Source organism: Varanus komodoensis, unplaced genomic scaffold, assembly GCF_004798865.1.
Source record: "Varanus komodoensis strain SLA01 unplaced genomic scaffold, ASM479886v1 scaffold4, whole genome shotgun sequence".
Taxonomy (NCBI): Eukaryota; Metazoa; Chordata; class Lepidosauria; order Squamata; family Varanidae; genus Varanus; species Varanus komodoensis.
This window is the reverse complement of record NW_025335941.1, coordinates 4,103,964-4,122,661: the sequence shown is the minus strand read 5'-3', so window position 1 is coordinate 4,122,661 and position 18,698 is coordinate 4,103,964. Positions and strand designations below refer to the sequence as shown.

General features: G+C 37.0%; 1 protein-coding gene across 1 annotated transcript in view; it reads right to left on the bottom strand.

Annotated features, from left to right (window-relative positions):
* The window catches only part of IL1RAPL1 (interleukin 1 receptor accessory protein like 1), a 581,999-nt gene that overhangs the window by 302,806 nt on the left and 260,495 nt on the right, over positions 1-18,698 (bottom strand). The window contains exon 2 of the mRNA XM_044442750.1: positions 10,655-10,934. Within this exon, the coding sequence (XP_044298685.1) occupies positions 10,655-10,934 (280 nt within the window). The remainder of the gene's footprint in view (positions 1-10,654; positions 10,935-18,698) is intronic.

Genomic DNA, 18,698 nt, shown 5'->3' with positions numbered 1-18,698 from the left:
CCTGAGTCCTAATCAGTGCTATAGATCTTTTCCCTCTACTAATACTGGAAGCTTTTTCTTTTTCTTTTTTCCCTTCTCTCTTTGCATCTTTTCTTATGGTGCAGTTTGGTGGTTTTTATATAGCACAATATAAACAAACAAATGAACATACAAACGAACAACTAAGGCTTCCATTTGGCAAAGCTTATTGTTGTCCATCTCTTCCTTTAGCTGAATATTTGCAACATCTATAGTGAAATTTGCCTTACTAATAAACTTCCAAAACATCACCAAGCTGACATATCATTTAAATCCACTCCTACATACTCTGCACTGTTTCCAAAGCCACCCACCATGAGTGGAACTCACTGCTGCTTCTGCTCCATGAGTGGTCAGCCCTGCTGATTCCATTGCATGCTCCAGTGGCACCTCTCATTTGTGTAATGGAGATTAAGCATTTGCAGGAGAAAGCTTCAAAAGGAGTAGAAAGACTTACTTAAGTAACAGGAAAGGTAAGCAGAGCTCTGTTATGGGAGCACCACTATTCTGTCCTGGTCTAAAAATAAGTGTTGCTATTTGTTTTGAGTCATCTTCAGATGTTTTATATCCCACTGTTAAAGAAGTCAGTGCTGCTTGTACAATGCAGTTAGCTGGGCTGGTTGTTTACAGGTTGTAACAACTGAATATTGCCCATGTATAACTCTGTTCACCAGTATGGGAAGTAACTTTTCAGAACCATTCTCTCAGTACTTTTACCACTGTTCAGATGCATCCAGTAAGATCAATTCAGCTCTAGAGTTCACCTTTTCAAATCAACATACTGTTCCACAACCAGTCATACAGGGTTTTCTGCATATTATTTCTAAACAGTGCCAGAGCATTGCCCTTACTACTTGTGACCCCCCCTTTTTTTTTTAAAGAAAAGTGATGATTTGCTACTGAGATTTCTTAGCAGCTGAATTGCCAATCTTGGAGGGTAATTACTTCTTTTCCCCTTTGCCTTCCAAGCACTATCACTGTGACACAACTGGACATTATATCACATATCTAGGCAAATAACATCTAATGCATAGACAGAAAGATACATAGACACAGTAGTGGCCATCTGCCACTGACTGGTGCAAAAGAGAGCAGATCAACAGAAATGGAACTCAGGAGTCGCTGGACTTGGTGCTAACATTTTTGGCCAAGCATCCTTTCAGGACAGTTTCTTTAAAAAGAAAGGTGGGGTGGGGAAGAGAATACCATGCAACTGCAGTATAACACAGCCTATTATTTTCCAGATATACCAATGTTTATAAGCCAGTTTATTATTTTTCTAGACTCACAAGTGAAATCACACTTTCACAGGAGGTTAATTCACACACACACACACACACACACACATATATAACAAGTGAGAAGGCTTCTCCATTGTTGCCACATAATGTAACTCAGAAACCTGGACCTTAGAAAATAAAAGGTTATGAATTTTCTAATCTTACATATAAACCTGGCCATGATTTCCTCCTGATGTGGGAATGAATGATGACAAATTATGTTTTTTTTTCATACTTGCACAGCAATATTAGCCTGTTTGCATACATAAGAAATCATTATATGTCAGATTCTCTCTGTCTGTCTGTCCCCCTCCCGTGCGTGCACACGTGTGTGTGTGTGTGTGTGTGTGTGTGTGTGTGTGTTCAGACTTCTAGTCTAAATGAGCAGTGCAGGAGCAGTAGGAAGCAATTGTTTTTGGTTGTTGTTAACCAGAGGCAACAACAGAGTCTCAGAGGGATGGCATACTCCCAGCCCTGTGATTAGAACCACACTTGATAAATTGACTGTTACACCACATCAATACTGATGAAAAATTGTGATAGTTTACCTAGTTTCATTGTCTACAAATGGCCAATCACTTTTAAAACAAACAACAAAATGCATCAGGTGCTATTAAAAAGAAAAAAAAAGTACAAACTTTTCTGCAATGGCAGGAACCAATTCTGTTTTCAGATTCCCCACTTCTGAGGAATATTTACATTTTGAAGCAGAAGGGGGGAAATGAAAGGAAGTGGCTAATTGCCTATTTAAAATAGTTTGATATGACTCACAGGAATCAGTTCCCACAATTAGCAAAGAAGCTATAACAACCTCTCATACCAGTAAATTGTAGAAATACTTTACTTTTCTGTTCTTTAACACAGGTTATAATCTTACTGCTTTTTCAAGTAACCTGAAACACAATTCTTACCCAACTCTAATCCTGATTCTCTCTCTCCCCCCCCCCCCACACACACACAGAGGGTACCAAAAACGTATACACATTCTAAGAGATGTTATCTATGTATTATTTTTGAAATTGAACTGAATTATGGTAGCAATGAGTATGATGCTCACTGAAAAGATGGTGTCAATAAAATGAATGCTAGCGTCACCATGTGACAGTTTTTAATAAAGTTTTTTCCTTTCTTAAAATGTGTATACGTTTTTGGCACCCTCTGCATACATACACACACATTCTTACATCATTCATCATAGAAAGGATTATTCACCGTGTGGAATAGCAAATATTGCATATACTCTCACATTAAGATTCATCTGTATTGTTTTTATGAAAAAGATTCAAACATGGTCTGTAATTGACCTCCTCAGCTACTATGCTTAACCTATTTGACAGCTCAGAAATAAGGCTGAACTTTTTCCACCTAAATTCAGGGGATTTATTAATTTATTTATTCATTTATTATAGTATTTATTTAAAATGTTTATATGCCATCAACATTTATGTGGGATCAAAAGTACATATTTCAAATGATGAGTTTGAAGGGGAAAATGACTGGCTAGGTGGTAAAGGTAGTATTCTTAATATTGTCTTGTCATTATGTAAATCAAGAAAGACAGTAAATATTTTGAAAAGTAAATATAACTGAAAAAAGCAGAATTATGCTAGTCCAAATACAGCACACATCAAGGAGGAGATGGGGCTTAACAATGAATATCCTATTGGAAATTTAAAGGAAATCTGTTGTGCAGGGGTAGCAATAAGGAAATAAAATAAATCAACTATTCCAAATTATAACTGGGAATTTTGCTTATAAAAGTTCATTATTCCTTTCCTTCTTGAGCATCACAAGCTCCTCAGTAATCATAGATGGGACATTTCAGGATGAAAAAACTGTGCTTATTCTGATTTCTCATTTCCTTTTGAATAGGCTTAGAAATGTTATAAGCGTAAGATATTGTACCACTTTTCAAAGAAACATATGCTCCTAAAACAATTCTTAGAAACGTTTTTGAAATACATTTTGCATGATACAATATTTTTCATTTTTGTATTTTAAAATAATTTGTATTTTATGTTCTGCACTATAATATCAAATGTTGTTACCGTGTTAAGGTAGCTTGAGATTCTTAATTAAAAGATGGAAGGATAACCCTGGAAAAAAAGAACCTATAAAATAATTTCTGCATGCCTATATTGCAAAATAAAGCCCACGCATCCCAGATATCACTTTGCTATGGGAAAACAGAATCTTACCAGTTAATGATTTGACCCAGTTACATGTACGAACCACCTCAAAGAATTCCTAGGCAAGAACAGATCTGCCACAAAGGAGCTCTCACTACCCAAGGACGATCTGTGTATGAGGAACTTGAAAACCAAGTTCTGTTCTGACTAATCTGGCACTCTCTCATTAACAATGCCCAAATGCTTGCTGAAGTTCAGAATCATAATACATTAACTGCCACCCACCACTTCCTGTGGGCATGTGAGCAGAAAAGACTCTCTGGAAAACACAGCCATCTGGTGGTTCTCATTCTTAAGCATGCTCTACACATGCTCAGTATCTTCATTGGCCACTGGGGTAAATGGGACATGTGGTTCCTCTGACCATCAATTAAAAAGCTTTGAAACTGTAACCCATGCTCACCAGCAGGAAAGTACATCCTTAATGACCAAAATGGCATGGTGGTTAGAATGTTAGATTGGGGTCCTAGAAGATCTGGGTTCTAGTTCCTACTTGGCCATGAAGCTAACTGGGTGTTTTTCAGGCACCGTGTCTCAGCTTAGCCTAGTTTATAGTGTTTCAAGAACAGAAATGGAGCACAGGAGAACGTTGTAAGCTGCCTTGGGTTTCTTGCAAGAGGAAGAAGGTGAGATATACATGCATATACTATTAGTACCACTATTATACTCAAGAAGATTGTGGTGCAGTCATGTTGTATTTCAGATCCATTGTTGCATTGAGGATGCATAGGAAATTACAGCTCTAGTGTACTCCAAGGAGAAAGAATGAGCACCAGACTCCAAGGAAAATGCTTACAAGGTGGCAAGCTCTCCATCTGTCAGTTTTTCCGCACCCCCTTACAATGGTAATCTTAAATGCAAAAATGAGGACAAGTTGCTATCATCCCCAGGCTTGGTACTCCTCCCACCATCTTAGGAAATTTTCAAAAGACCACTAGTTTTGTCCTCCAAACCAATGATTCTCCAAACAAAGAAGTTCAAAAAAAAAACTGAACTAATCTTAGGAAAGCTAAAAGTATCACTTTCAGAACTTTCTAATCTTGTTCCTCGCTCCTAGTCTCCGTCTAGCCATGCCTCACCATTTGTCTTGATAATAGCACTTTCCCCCTCTGCTAATTTAAGACTTATCTTACTGGGACTGACATCCCAGCTTGGTGGTAAACAAAAATGAAGGGAGTGGCTTTCAGATCCAGGTCATAAATACAAAATGACCTCTAGAGGTTACACAAGCATTGTTCCGCAAGACACAAGTGTGCATAAATCAAGTGTTGTTTAACTAGGCAGCTACAGTCTTTTCACCTTTAAAGTTCTTCCCTCCCTCCAGAGACACTGCTGCCCAGAAGCATTCATTCAATTTAGTGATCCTTTAAAGATTCACAATCATGCTTGCTTAAGCATAACCTTCCCTCCCCCACCCCAGATGCTTATAGCAAATATCAAAGTCTCAAGAGTTTGTTAAAACAATTCTGGGAAACCCATGACAGCTATCTTCTTCTTGACCCCTTGTTGTTGTTCTATTTAAAAGGAAATGAATACAAGCTTGGAGAACTTATAAAATGAACTGTTCAGAAAATCAAAATCAAAATTATTATTCTGAATCCAAGCAGTAAAATTTGTAACCGTTATAGTTTATTAGTCTGCATCTCTTCAGTTGCCTCTATCAGCCTCTAAAAATACATACATGCATACATTGTACTGAATATTTTATATAGTAAAATATAGAACAGAACCTAATAGAACAATCCTATGGGGAAGGTGGCTACTAGCCTTGATGACTGTGTGAAACTTCTAGTAGAGGTGGGATGCCTGCATACATCAGTTGTTGAGGAGTTTGGGCAGATGGAGTTCTTGGACCCATCCAGCTTGAAGAATAATGTGGGCGGCCAGTGTAACACTGTGTGTATGGAGTGTTAGACCTTTGACCTGATCCAGCATGTTCTCCTCAGTTGGCAACTTTATGTACCATGGGATATGGGGGAGGGGGGAAGCTCCAAGCAGGGTTTCCCTCTATCTCTCCTCCCAGCTGCCACATATCATTTGCAGTGGTTCTTATCCAGTGGTTGTGGATCCTCTCCCAAATTTCATCTACTGAAATTGCTATTTCAACCCCTGAAGAGGGTTAGGAATAGAGGAAGGGGGTGAGATTGCAGGAAAGAAGTGGAGAGCAGAGTATTGGATCCACTAGATCCAGAAACCTCTTTATCAAGCATTCCCATGTGCTGCTAGATAAGTGAGTTGGACAGGCTCAGAAATCTGTCTGGATGATAAGTTTTCAAGAAGAAATGGGAGGTCAAATTGCCTTTATTGTTTTCTCCTGCCGTGATTGGCTCTAGCAGAGCTTTGAATGGACGAGATCAGAGCCCCCCATCCAAAAAGGTGGTAACCCTTTTAGACTGCATTCTACAGTGAGAATTCTAGATTAACTTGCCTATTTTGTACTTTGCATAGGTAATGCAATGTCAATTTGTTTATAATATAACTATACATGACTGAGGTACCAAGATTGAATTTGGCATACATGTATTAAACTTGCGACACACAGTCCCATACGGAGTAGTGGTTAAAGCCTGGGGTATTTATTTATTTATTAAAACATTTTTATGCCTCCCCATTCGCCGAAGCCTCGGGGCGGCTTACAACAATAAGTTAAAAAACAATTATAACATTAAATTAAAAAAATATAAGCATTAATTTAAAAATACAAAAACAGCAATATAAAATAAGCCTCCCTGGCCAGATAAAATCCAATAATATTAACAATTAAAATGCCGCTTAAATAAAAAGGTCTTCGCCTGGCGCCAAAAAGCAAATAACGAACTGAAAGCTGCTGCACTGCCCATATTTAGGACAGCTTTTCACGTTTCAGATCTGTACTCAGTCCATGTAGCCATTTTCAAAGGAGAAGAAATATTTCAAATCAGTGCAGAGTGTTCTGTCTAAAGAGTGGCCTCTTGAACTCCTGTGCTTTACTATGTTTTGCTTTCCCATTATACTCAGTGAGAAGTGCTTCTGAATCTCAGCTTGGGCTTCGCACTGAAGTGGAGGGCCTCCAAATTGGTTCAGCCTAAATCAGGCCAAGCACTGAATATGGTAGAATATAATTTTGTGGTCTAAAAACTATATAAAAACAGACAAGACCCAAGGGATTTTTGCCACATTATACACCTGAGATACTGTGAATGCCTGGTTATTTAATGATCTGGTGTAAGGGCACTGCAACAGACTGTCAGCAAAAGGCATCTACTTGCCTGTCCTTCTGTGCTGTTGTGATTAACATGAGATCAAGATACTCTGTATGACATCACAGCTCCATTAGGACCAACAGACTGCATCGCCGCAAGCTGAACTGAAACAACCCATTGCTAAGACTGGAACGATACAAGATTGATCCTACAGGATTAATATCCATGCAACATAATAGTTTCTTGGACCATGTGATTGCCTGTCTCCAAAACATCTGATACTTTCTTAGAAGCTGAAGATTCATGACTATCTAAATCTATATGGAAAAGAAGTGGGTTGTGCATTTGAAACCCAAATACATGGCTATAGCCACACAGAAATCATAAAAAGGAGTGTTTGGGCAACTCTGAGATTTCCAGTCAGAATGTATTCATTTTACAATACATTTAGCCTAACAGTAATTAAATTCATCAGTGTGTCTAATAGGAGCCTTTACTTTCAGTCATTTCAGCTCCTTCAGTCTTGCAATGTGCAGCCTAGTAATGCAACATGTTTCTGTATATGAAAAACAGTTGAGCCCACACAGTGAAAAGGCTCATAAAAGTAAATGGACTTGCTATTTATTGTGTACCAAGCAGTCTCCTCAATGTCAATGTTTCTAGGCTGAAAAGACAAAGAAACTGATGAGCCTGTTTCTGGGAAAGTAATCCTTCATGTTCAAAGTGTTTCCCCTGTTAGGTAAGTACAAAGATAAAGTCAAAGTCCTGGGAATGCTACTTTCTTTTTTTGGACAGTAGTAATTATTCCTTACTGTAAATTCCAGATTTGTTTTCCACTATAAAGTCATTTATAGCATGCACAATGAAGAATGTTGAAATTATACTAATATTGGAGTTCTGTATTATACTAGTAAAGAAATTCTGCCTTCATTACAGTTATGTCACATGGACGCACGGGTGGTATTAAATAGGGTACCACATCCCCATCAATTCTGTTGTGCCTCTCTGAGTTGGTTCTTCAAGTGGTTCCTCCCACTGATTAAACTGCACAAGTGGCACTCATTACTTGTGTAATTTAACACTTTCTGCAGGAAACCCTGAAAGGAAAGGAAACTCTAATTTCTGTATCAGCATAGGTTGGGGGAGTGCCCCTATGCAAACTCTGTTTACAGCTCCATTTCACAAAGAATGTATACATATACATATGCATAACACACACACACACAAACACGTGATTGTGTGTGTGTGCTCATTTCCAGTTGTCCTAGAAATGCTAAATCTCTGCTTGTGTAATGGCACTATCAGGGTTCTACAACAGAGTTGCAGCACCCTGTTGGATTCTGCCTGGTGACTCCATTTCAAAGTGAAAGAATCCTAGTTTATTCAACCACAAGTATGGAATTATCTGAAGGCATTTTGATACATTTAAATCTAGAGTGGCCAGGTTGTCGCCAGAAGGTTCAAGTGTGTCTTAACATTTCTTTAAGATCTGGAGGCGGCAGCAGCTTTGATTTCCTGCCTTTCCTCTGGTCCTTCTTCCTTCTGCACAGTCAACCAGATTCTGGGAGTGCTATACTTCAGGTAGGAGTGAGTGGCTGAAGGATGGGATACTTAGTCACAACTACAGAGTTTTGTACAACACAGTGGCATTTAAACATAGCATATCAATGTCTCCACCCTATTTGAAGGAATCTTGAGTTGGTCTCCAAAATGCTGTTCCATATAATACACGTCACCTAGTAGTAGTCACCATATATTTAAACAAATTTCAAAATACACTGAACTTTTGACTGAATCTCTTGTTTACCACCATGAAATACAACATAACCTAAATGTCTGTTATCTATATTAATTTATGACCACTCTCATAACCTGCACATTACTTCCTTTTGCTGTCTTTCTCTGTGGTAAGACTGAAAATCCTCACAGAAGGGTCTTGCCAGTTGTGTGTGTGTTCTGTTATCCTGCAGAGTGCTATGCACATGCATGTTAACAATCACGAGAATAAGAACAGTATTGTCTGTGGGTGAGTTGCACTGGAAGCTGAGAGTTGAGGGATGTCATTAAAAAGGCACTCATTTTGTTTCATGCAGATAAGATTGACAGATAATGACAAAGCCCTTTAAATCAGTGCTGAAGGAAAAGTCAACAAGAATTTTAAGGCCATATCCATTTGCAACTTCCATAATCCATTGATTGGGGGATAGACCTGATTGTCAGCTAATGGCTACAAAATAGAGATGATCTGAATTTGCAGAGAAGCCACCAGGTCAGTGTATTCATGTCAGTTTCTAATAAATATAGCTCACTCAACATGCTAATTTTCTTAATTATGTCTCACAATGTGACAATTGATAATCTCGCACTTCACAGATGTTTCCTAGGCTGAAAAATTACATACCACCCCCCCAAAAAGAAAAAAAGTAAGCATTTTTATGGTACACAACAGTGAATAACATAAGCTCAGTGTTTATCTAAAATGACTATAGATTGCTGGATGAATGGTGAGAATTATATAGCACTTTCAGCAGAGAGGACAGATTGCAAGATCACCGATATAACACTGTGTATAAATGTGCTCTACATGCTGATCCTTTACTATAGGAACAACCTACATCACTAGGGCATGTACTTGAGCCTAAGCAATTAATCAGCTTTAGAGTCTGCTCATGTATTGTGTTTTCCATCTGAACAGGGATATAAGAAGCAGAAAATACTTATTATTGTGTAAAATAGAGTACATGATAAGGCAAAGACTGTACTGGAGCTGAGAAGTTGCAGAGAACATAAAACTGGGGCAATCACTTCAGCAATAAGCACCAAATGCTAAAAATGACAGAGATAGTGCATGGGTTGCTTCTGTTTGGTTTTTTCGCCTTGGTTAAAAAACTAGGAAACCTTAATAACAGGTGCACTTTCTGCCAGTTGTACCTTTTGGGGCTGTAATTCATTACGGATGCTACAGTATGCAGACAACTGAATCATATCTACAGCTATGTGTCAATGAAGAGCTATCAGAGCTTTTATACTCTTTCTGCAAAGGGCAATAAGTAAAATGTTACAACCCATTTAGCAATAAACTGTGGAGTTTCTCTGCAAGGCTTTTTCTGCATTTTTATGTGCATCATTTAACCTATCTCTAAATTTAATTCTATATTCTCTGGTAATTTTCAAAATCTAAGTGGGAGCCCAGATGGTCTCTGTTTTCTCTATAGGCAGGAAAGTATATCTCAGTATGAATCATTTTAGTGATGCAGAAGGAGGGGAATATGCATTTCAAAAGCGAGAACTATAAGAAGTGATATGCTATTTTGGACTCTCTCTCTCTCTCTCTCTCTCTCTCTCTCTCCCATTTAAAAAGGTGCTGAGTTAAGCTCAAGCCCTACTGCTTTCTGCAGCTGCAAGATGGTTATAAAATGATATCTATAGCAAAAACTTAAGGAAATGGTTTTGTGTTTACCTTCATTCAACATTCCCTTCCCTCATGTTTCATTTTTGTACCTGTTTTAATGTCTAATATCTCTTCATGGTAGAAAACTATGCAGAATTGAAATAAGAGAATAGTGGAAGGAAAAATAAAAAAATATGAATGAGTTAGCTTTAATACTTTTAGTAGGCAATGAAATATCATTTCCTTCCTTGTAAAGGCTGAGTGATAAATATCACTTATATGTCTGTTCAAAACTATGGAATTTCAAAGTGTTTGTTCTATGGGGAGTGTTCACAGAATACAAACATTGGTAAGGTGAGAACCAACTGAAGCCATTAGGACTAGAATGTAAAATATAATAATTTCCTATCGAGTGTGAAACAAATAATCATGAATACACTGAACAAGTAAAATACTGGTTATGTACAAACCATTCAAAATGAAATAGATAGTTCAGTGATAAGATTATAATATTTATCTGATGCACAGAGCAAAGATACTACGTTTATATAGCTTCCCCATTCATGATGTCCAAAGAATGTCAACTATACATACCTTATGACACATGCATAAAGCCCACTGTCTTGTGTTACTGTTGGGCGAAACCAAATGGCATCTTCCTCTTTGCTCATTCTAGTTCCATCAAAAGCTATAGGTTCCTCAAAATCGCCAGGTCCAGAGCTTTTGTACCACATCAAACTCAGTCCAGCACTTTGTGCTAGAGTGTAGTTTGCTCTTATATATCCATAAAACAATGCACATTTTATACGAACAGGTTCTCCCACTAAGACTTGATACTTCTTGTAATCCACTGACCAGTCAGTACATCCATCCGCTGAAAGAGAAAACAGGAGAGAGAAGAAGAAAATTTAGGAAGTTGTATATTGCTGAATGCACAGCACAGTTTCTATCTAATGTGGAACTGAACATCACAGAAGTTACCATGCCAGAATAACGGACTAAAAACAGTGCACTTTAGATGAGTTTGACTGAAGATGCAACCAAACCATCCACAACATACTGGTTAGTCTTTTGAAACTCTGTTTTCCCTGGTCTGGATCAATTAATGGGCCTAATCACCTTGCTTAATAATTTCTGTGATAATTTAGCAATTATTCCTTCTTTTCAGAGTGACTTGGATCCACTCAGGCATATTCTGAGTAGACCATCAAAATGAGCATGTCTGTTCTAAATCAAACTAAAACTGGATTGAACCCTCTATTATTTAAGGGTAAATTAGTGTAAAATAATGACAGAGACTATCAGCACAGAGACTATCTAGACCAGATGTATTATAATCACTGGACAGTATTGAAACCAATATACATAAAGGAAGGAAATGGTTTAATCCAAAAGATCTTAAAGCAAGAATTAATGGCTGCAAACTGGAAAGTGCCTAGCAGACACTAAATTGGGGTAAGTGAAATTCTCCTTTTAAATTTTATTGCACAGGAAAACAAACTATGTCAAGATATATTATTCAGATTATCATCAGGAGGAAATTACTTAAGATTTTACTTGAAATATCTCAAATTTTCCACTACAGGCATACTATGGTAAGAGAGAGACAGACAGATAGAACCAAGCAGTAATTTCTGTTTCTGTTATTAGATATTTTAACTGCACTGGCTAAAGCTATTAAATGCAATCAAGACTGAAAACGTTTGTGTATGACCATCCATTTATATCTTAGTCTAAAAAAGAAGAAAGAAGGGGATTGATTTTTTTCCACATGCATTTTAGGTCAGTACAGTACAGTACCATGGCAAAGACAAAATGGCCTTGGCCTTCAGAATCCACTATTTGAAGAAGAGCAATGGACAAATCTGGCAATTTCAGTTTCTAATTTTTTCAGAATTGTTTTCCTTCTGTATTGGTACTCATTAAAAAATCCACATGGAAATGTGTAAATGGATTTCTACATTTCTCTTCTAATATACACATAAAAGTGCACAAATGTGCATAATAAATACATTTTTCAAGCAGTTTCCCACAACATAAAGCATTTTCTACTTTAGTCTCACCAACAAATGCACTTGTGTGCTTGCTTTCCCCAACAAAGGCATTTTAATATGCATTTGTACTACAACTGCAAAAATTGCAGACATGTAACTGCTGAATACATTTCCATTCTCATATGGATTGGAAAACTGTAAATTAGATAGTTTTGCTGAATACAGTTATTTTCTATTCCTGTTCAAAAACTGGCACTATTTCTTAGAGAGACAGTATATTATCCATTTGTCTTTGAAATGGCAGGACAGCAGAAACTTTTCTTGAGAACTCGGGAGAGATAATGAAACTTGTTGCATTTATATAGAAATGTTTAACATGGCATGCTGAAAAGCAGGCATGCCTGACACATGACCCCTGTTGCTCTTTGATGCAGACCCTACCACCCCTACCATTACTGATGTAATATCAGCAAAAACTGTGGCTCAGGTAGCAGAAAAGCAACATTGCTTTACTACCAAATGCTGGTGTCAAACCAATTCAGAAGGGTAAAACCTCTAAAGGCAGCTTGTTAAAACTGTCCTATACCGTAGGGCCATCACCGTTTTCTTAGGAGATAATGCACAAAGAAAAGGTAACAAATGGCAACTTAGAGGGATATGAGATCAACTGGTTCTATTGTGTATGAAGAAAGGACTGGAAAGAGCTGACTAAAAATTTTGGAGGGTTTAGAAGAAGACAGTTAAAAGTTGTCTCTTAGTTTTAACTGTCTTAGAGCTATTTTTCATCTGTGTACATTTTTTCCATTCTTTTTATTGTTTTTTTTTAAACATGTTAGTCTATGCTGCTTTATACTGTATTTCTGCCTATGCTTAGTTATCCTTGTACTTAACTGGATCTATTGATGACTTTTTCTTTTGTTAGTATTTCACATTTATGTGCATTGCCCTGAGAGCTGTGGCTAAAAGTGACTTATGCTTTGATTAGATAGGTAGTTAAATGAAAGACAGAGTGGGATACATTATATCTCTTGGGGACAAAGATTGGTTTGATGCTCCAACACCTTTGATTGACTCTCTCCCAAGTTAACTCTGGAAATAGATATTTTAATTTGCATGTTTAAATCCATTCTGTTCATTGTCTTGTTTTTCATGTAAGACCCAAAGGACTGTTTATATAACCCATAAGAACCTTGTGTTCATGGAGCACATGACTGACTGATACTGACCCCTAACATGCATGTGATCAATATGAACAATAAATAATTTTGACTTCAGAATACTTTTTGGTAATGCATTTCATCAGGAGTGTAAGCAGTTCATCATAACTGATGGGAAGAGGTTTCTCTGCAAACTGTCTCCACAAGATGCTGTCTCATTTAACCCTTGCACCCACGAGCAGGCTGATACAAGGCATGTTGCTGTATACCCAACCTTCATCACAACATAGCTACTATTGGATACCAATATGGACTGTTCACACTGATATTGTGGTATTAGCTGTTGTTTGTGGCCACCAGCAACAGAGTATGCTTGTATCATTCTGATCTGGCAAATGACTGACTGAATGAATAATTCTGCTATTCACCATCACAAGAACTGCTAAGAAAAGCAGTGTTTCTATGTTCCAACTGGTTGTGATACTGGCTCCAGCTTTGCAGGGTATGGTAAAAAGCAAGTGCAGGGAACTTGGAAAGTGCTGCCTGAACTGAATGATGTACTGATGGAACTGTCCTGTGCTCTGCGATGTCCCAGACCATATCATGGAGCTCTGTCATCCCGTTATCTGTGAAAGCCAGTGGTACACTAGTTAAGGGCGTGGGACAGGAATTTAGGCAATCTGGATTTTTTTCCCTCACTCAGCCATGGAGCCAATTGGGTATGGACCAGTCACAAACTCTCAGCCCAACCTACTTCTCAGGGTTATTGTTGTAGGAATAAAATTGAAAGGAAGAAGAGTATTATGTAAGCCACTTTGAGTTCAATGTAAGAAAAAAACAGGATATAAATGTAATAAATAGATAAGACAGAAAAATGATAAGACAAGAAAACAGCTTTTCACAAGGAATGGCAACATGCAGCAGATCCTATGAATCCACAGTTCTAGAATAGCATGTGAAGAGTGCAGTGTACCAGGATGGCCATGTTTGGGGTCAGACAACCTTCCCAAGTCCCATGCTGCCTTGACCAACCAACAGGGTTTGGATCAAGACATAATGATGAATGGAAAAAGCCATCCTGGATAACACTGCAACTGTGGCAACTTGCTGGTAATCCTGCACAAGTATAAGAAAATTTGTAAGAAGTGTTGCAGGTACAAAGATTCTGCATTTCCATGCACAGCTTGTTACACCTGTTTGAGAAAGTGTTCTTGTAACGGAAAAGCTTTGACTCCACTGTAATGTGTATTTACCAGATATTTTGATAATATGATTAGTGTTTATAGAAGCAAAATAAAAATATTATTTTAAAAAGTGCCTTTTTATAACTTGAAAAACAACAACCCATGACATTTAGCTCATGCAAAAGAGATATGGAAGGAATTCCCATTCTTTGTCTAGTTTCATTTATGCTTAATAAGAGTTTGGTTTTGTAGAGCAGCTAGCCTTCAGTTAATTCAGCTCAGAATTCATCATGCCATACAATCCCAATGGCTATCGATTTATTTCTGTCACCTGAATGCTATATTCTCACATTTATCATGTCTGTAAGAAGTTAGCTTTCAATATGCTCAAAGTCTCTATGCTTTTATATTGAGAAAAAGAGTGTGTGTGTTGTATTTAGGGAATATGTGTAAACTATTCTGACAGCATTATGCTAATCAAATGGTATAGAAATGCTTAAAATAATAAACAAATAAGTCTAAGGAAGTGTGACATATTTTGAAACTACACCAAAGTTTGCTAGTTCTGCATCTGCAACAAATTCAAAGTATTGAAAAAAGAAATAAATAGCCCATTATGATCAATACATTAATATTGCCTTAGGATTTCATTTTTTGGAAGAAAAGGCAAAAAACCTGTTTAAAATGCAACACAGAATATGCACGTAATATATTTTGTTTAGCCTTCAACCAAGAACCTATATCAACAAGGCATTGGGAAGACAAGAATGGTGAAAATTTGCTCTTAAACAATGACAAACTACTGAAGAATGAAAGCAAGTGATGATTCCCACGTTTGATTAAAAATTATTATTATTATTATTATTATTATTATTATTATTATTATTATTATTATAACATTTCTATGCCGCCCCTTGCCGAAACCTCTTCCTGTATCGGCAAACTTGCTCTGCCTATATCTTAGAGAATCTTCATATTCCAAACAGACTGAAGTTGGGAACTTGTGTTTCATATTTTTCATCTGTGCAATATCATGCATCCTTTACTCGCATTCTACATACTCCTGAATTTGTGCTGACACTCAAAAGAGTTATTATTATTAATGTGAACTTTGAAATGTGCTTTTTCCAAAAAATATGTGTGTTCAAGCTTTACTCAGGGATAGGCGGGTGTACGCCTTTGAAATATATGCACAAAAATGTGTACTTTTCCTGCCTAAACAAGAGAAGAATCAGATCAAAAACAAGGTTAAAATGATTTTTGGAGAATTATGGCAAACCCCAAAACTGCTGTTTATATCATGCCTAACCAAGTCCTGCTTTATGTCCCCATTCAAGTTCAAGAAAGCCTGTGTTTCTCAGATGATCTCTCTTGTCTTTTTCACTTTTGTTATCTCACTTAGTTCCTTTATCTTTTTAACATCATGTATACTTGTGTTCTTCTGCTGCTGATATCAATTTTGATATTTATTATGCATAATGAGTTTCCTTTATTATAATTGATGATGGGTTGGATTCAGATTTCACCATACTTAGAACAAAGCCATGAATCCAATGAGACAGGTAAATCATGCTTACCTTAGTTTTTATTTATAGGAATGGGTCCGCTCTATGTATTACTAAATCTGGATCCAACCTGTTTTTACATAGGACTAGCTGCAACTTGTGGGTGACAAAAACATATAAAGAACTATTTCTCATGTTAACCACACTTACATAATGTGCTGCATTTAATCCAATCAGGCAATGCCCCGCCCCATCTATAGATCATCTTTACCCATGGGAGCTGTATATTAAAGGGGGTGATTTGATTTGTGTAGACTTCCATATGCATCAAAAGAATACTTGCAAAATGATTTTCCAGAAACCTATTTCAGATAGAAGACTTACACACCAGTGGTTGAAACACAGTATTTAAGATAATAAAGGATGGATTCAGATGACTACTAAAAGACAAATATAGCAGTATTCTGAAAGGTTCATTGCTGAATCTTGTTTTGTTCAACATCTTCCTTAATAACTTTAATGAAGAACTAAGAGTAGATTGTGAGAAACAATGAAACTAGTACATAATATGGCCAGAGTATATAAGAATAGTTAAAACATTGAAACATTTTCTGTATCCAGCAGTGATTCTGCAGTTAAAACATTGCCCACTACACTTCTAATCAGTTTCCATGTATCCTGCCCCCCAACAACAACTTATCTGTGGGAAAAGCTAATAAGTTTATTTATTTAGTTATTTAAAATATTTATTTGTCATCCTATTCACAAAAAAAGGACGGCTTACAATATAATATATAACATAAATAACATAAATAAATTCCCCATCCAAGTTTGTGAGGCTTAACTCTCTCTCTCTCAATATTTCCATTAGCACACCTTCCTACTGTCAATCATACCATCTTTGTAAACTGTGGCAACACTTGTATTATTCAAAATGCTGAAGCTTCAGAGCTACATTCAATGAAGTGGAATATTATGCAGCCAGTTATTGCAAGTGATAATAGCACAATGTAGGGAATAAGATAAATATCATTTACCCACTTGTTTCCTCGAATAGCTTCTGGGGATGAAGTAGACCACAGTATATCACTGTCCTCATAATGAGATCGTTCTGTAGGATAAACAAGCTCCCTGCAGGCTGTACCTGCTGATCAGACTCAGAGAACCAAATGTTTAACTATTCTGAGGGGGCTTTCTCTACCATCATCAGAATTGTACAGACTGTTTTCAAGGGGAATTTTGATTCAGAGAAATGGAAAATTAAGCCACTAACTCCTGGGTCTGTTGCTACAATTTGGCTTAATAAAGGAGCTTCACTTACATTTCCGGGCTCTGTGAAATCTCAGGTTTCCATTAAAGCACCAATTTCAGTATAGAATTAAAATAAATCAAAAGGCCAGAAAGATATATAAATAATTTGTACATTTAGTGTAACAAACCTTCCATACTAAAATTATTGGATTCTTTATAAAGGTTTGTGTATAATTGAATAGAGAGCTTGGGAAGAAATACACCAATTTCCTGAGAAACACTGTCAGAACTTCTGTGAATCCTGAAGTCCTGCTGGAGGAGATAGAGAAACATTTCCTGAAACTATCTTTCAAGGTGAACATGCCCATCTTTTAATAATCTCCTCCCTGTATCATCCCCTATATATCTACATCTTCCTGACTATACACTGCTCTTCTTTGATGTTCTCCATCATCTGAGGTGTGAGGAAAGTGCCCACTACTTGGTGGAACTACTTGGTGAAGCAGCACTCGCAGTGAGACTTTAGCTCTGACATGAGTGTCATGGGGACAACTCTGCCTCTGTCTTCCCTGCATTGATTTCCCCTCCCTTCATTGCACACCAAAAATTAAATAGTACAATAAACTGTAAAAAGCATTAATTACATTGATTATCTTCCCCTAATTTAGCCAACACAGCCTCCTCCACCACAGCCTGCTCCACCAAAGATTTTCAGAGCCTTTGTGGTTAAACATTACCCCACAGTTGTACATAAGTTTTTTTTACAGATTGTATAAATTTTTAATCAAAAGTTTTAAGTTAATTCTCTGGAATGGAGTAGGGGAAGGAAGCATCCCTTTAGGCAAAATGTCTAAAATTTACAATGACTTAAGGTAACTTAGTAAAACTAAACCCAATAAAAGAGTAAGACATCTTTTAAACAGTGGATTTAATTTTCATGTTATGCATGGTATGAGCATCTACATGAGGTCAATAGATGCTTAGAAGCCTTATCACAACTCATGCTTTCTTGACACTCATGATCTACATACATAGTCCACATGAACAGAATGGGAATCTTACTGATTAGGTTACATCATTTATATTGTCTTTATGCTAAACTATGCACAAAATGTCTGTACAATGCTTGGGATGACATGAAGGATTTTTGACCTGCACTGTTACAGATTAAAAAGTTAAGAAAAGTTTGTGTATATGTATATGATCACAGAGAAACAGGACTGCACAAACACACACTGATTGGCTCTGAAAAGATCTCTTACATTCCCTCTAATGCTAGTAGGCTGAAGATAATATTCTCTACTCTCAGAGAGACTTTGGTTTGCTCTGTATTGCTGTTCTTTTCCCCTCAGGGTTTCACTGACTACAATAAAATTACTGATCCATAAAACGAGTATATTATTCTATCAAAAATACCAATTATATTAGTTACTCTATCCGACTAAACAAAGTTCGACATGGTCAATTGCTGAAAGAAAGCCTGGCAAAGTTCAAGAAGTCACTGTCACTGAAAATATATACACACAAACATTTTGTATGTATTTTCC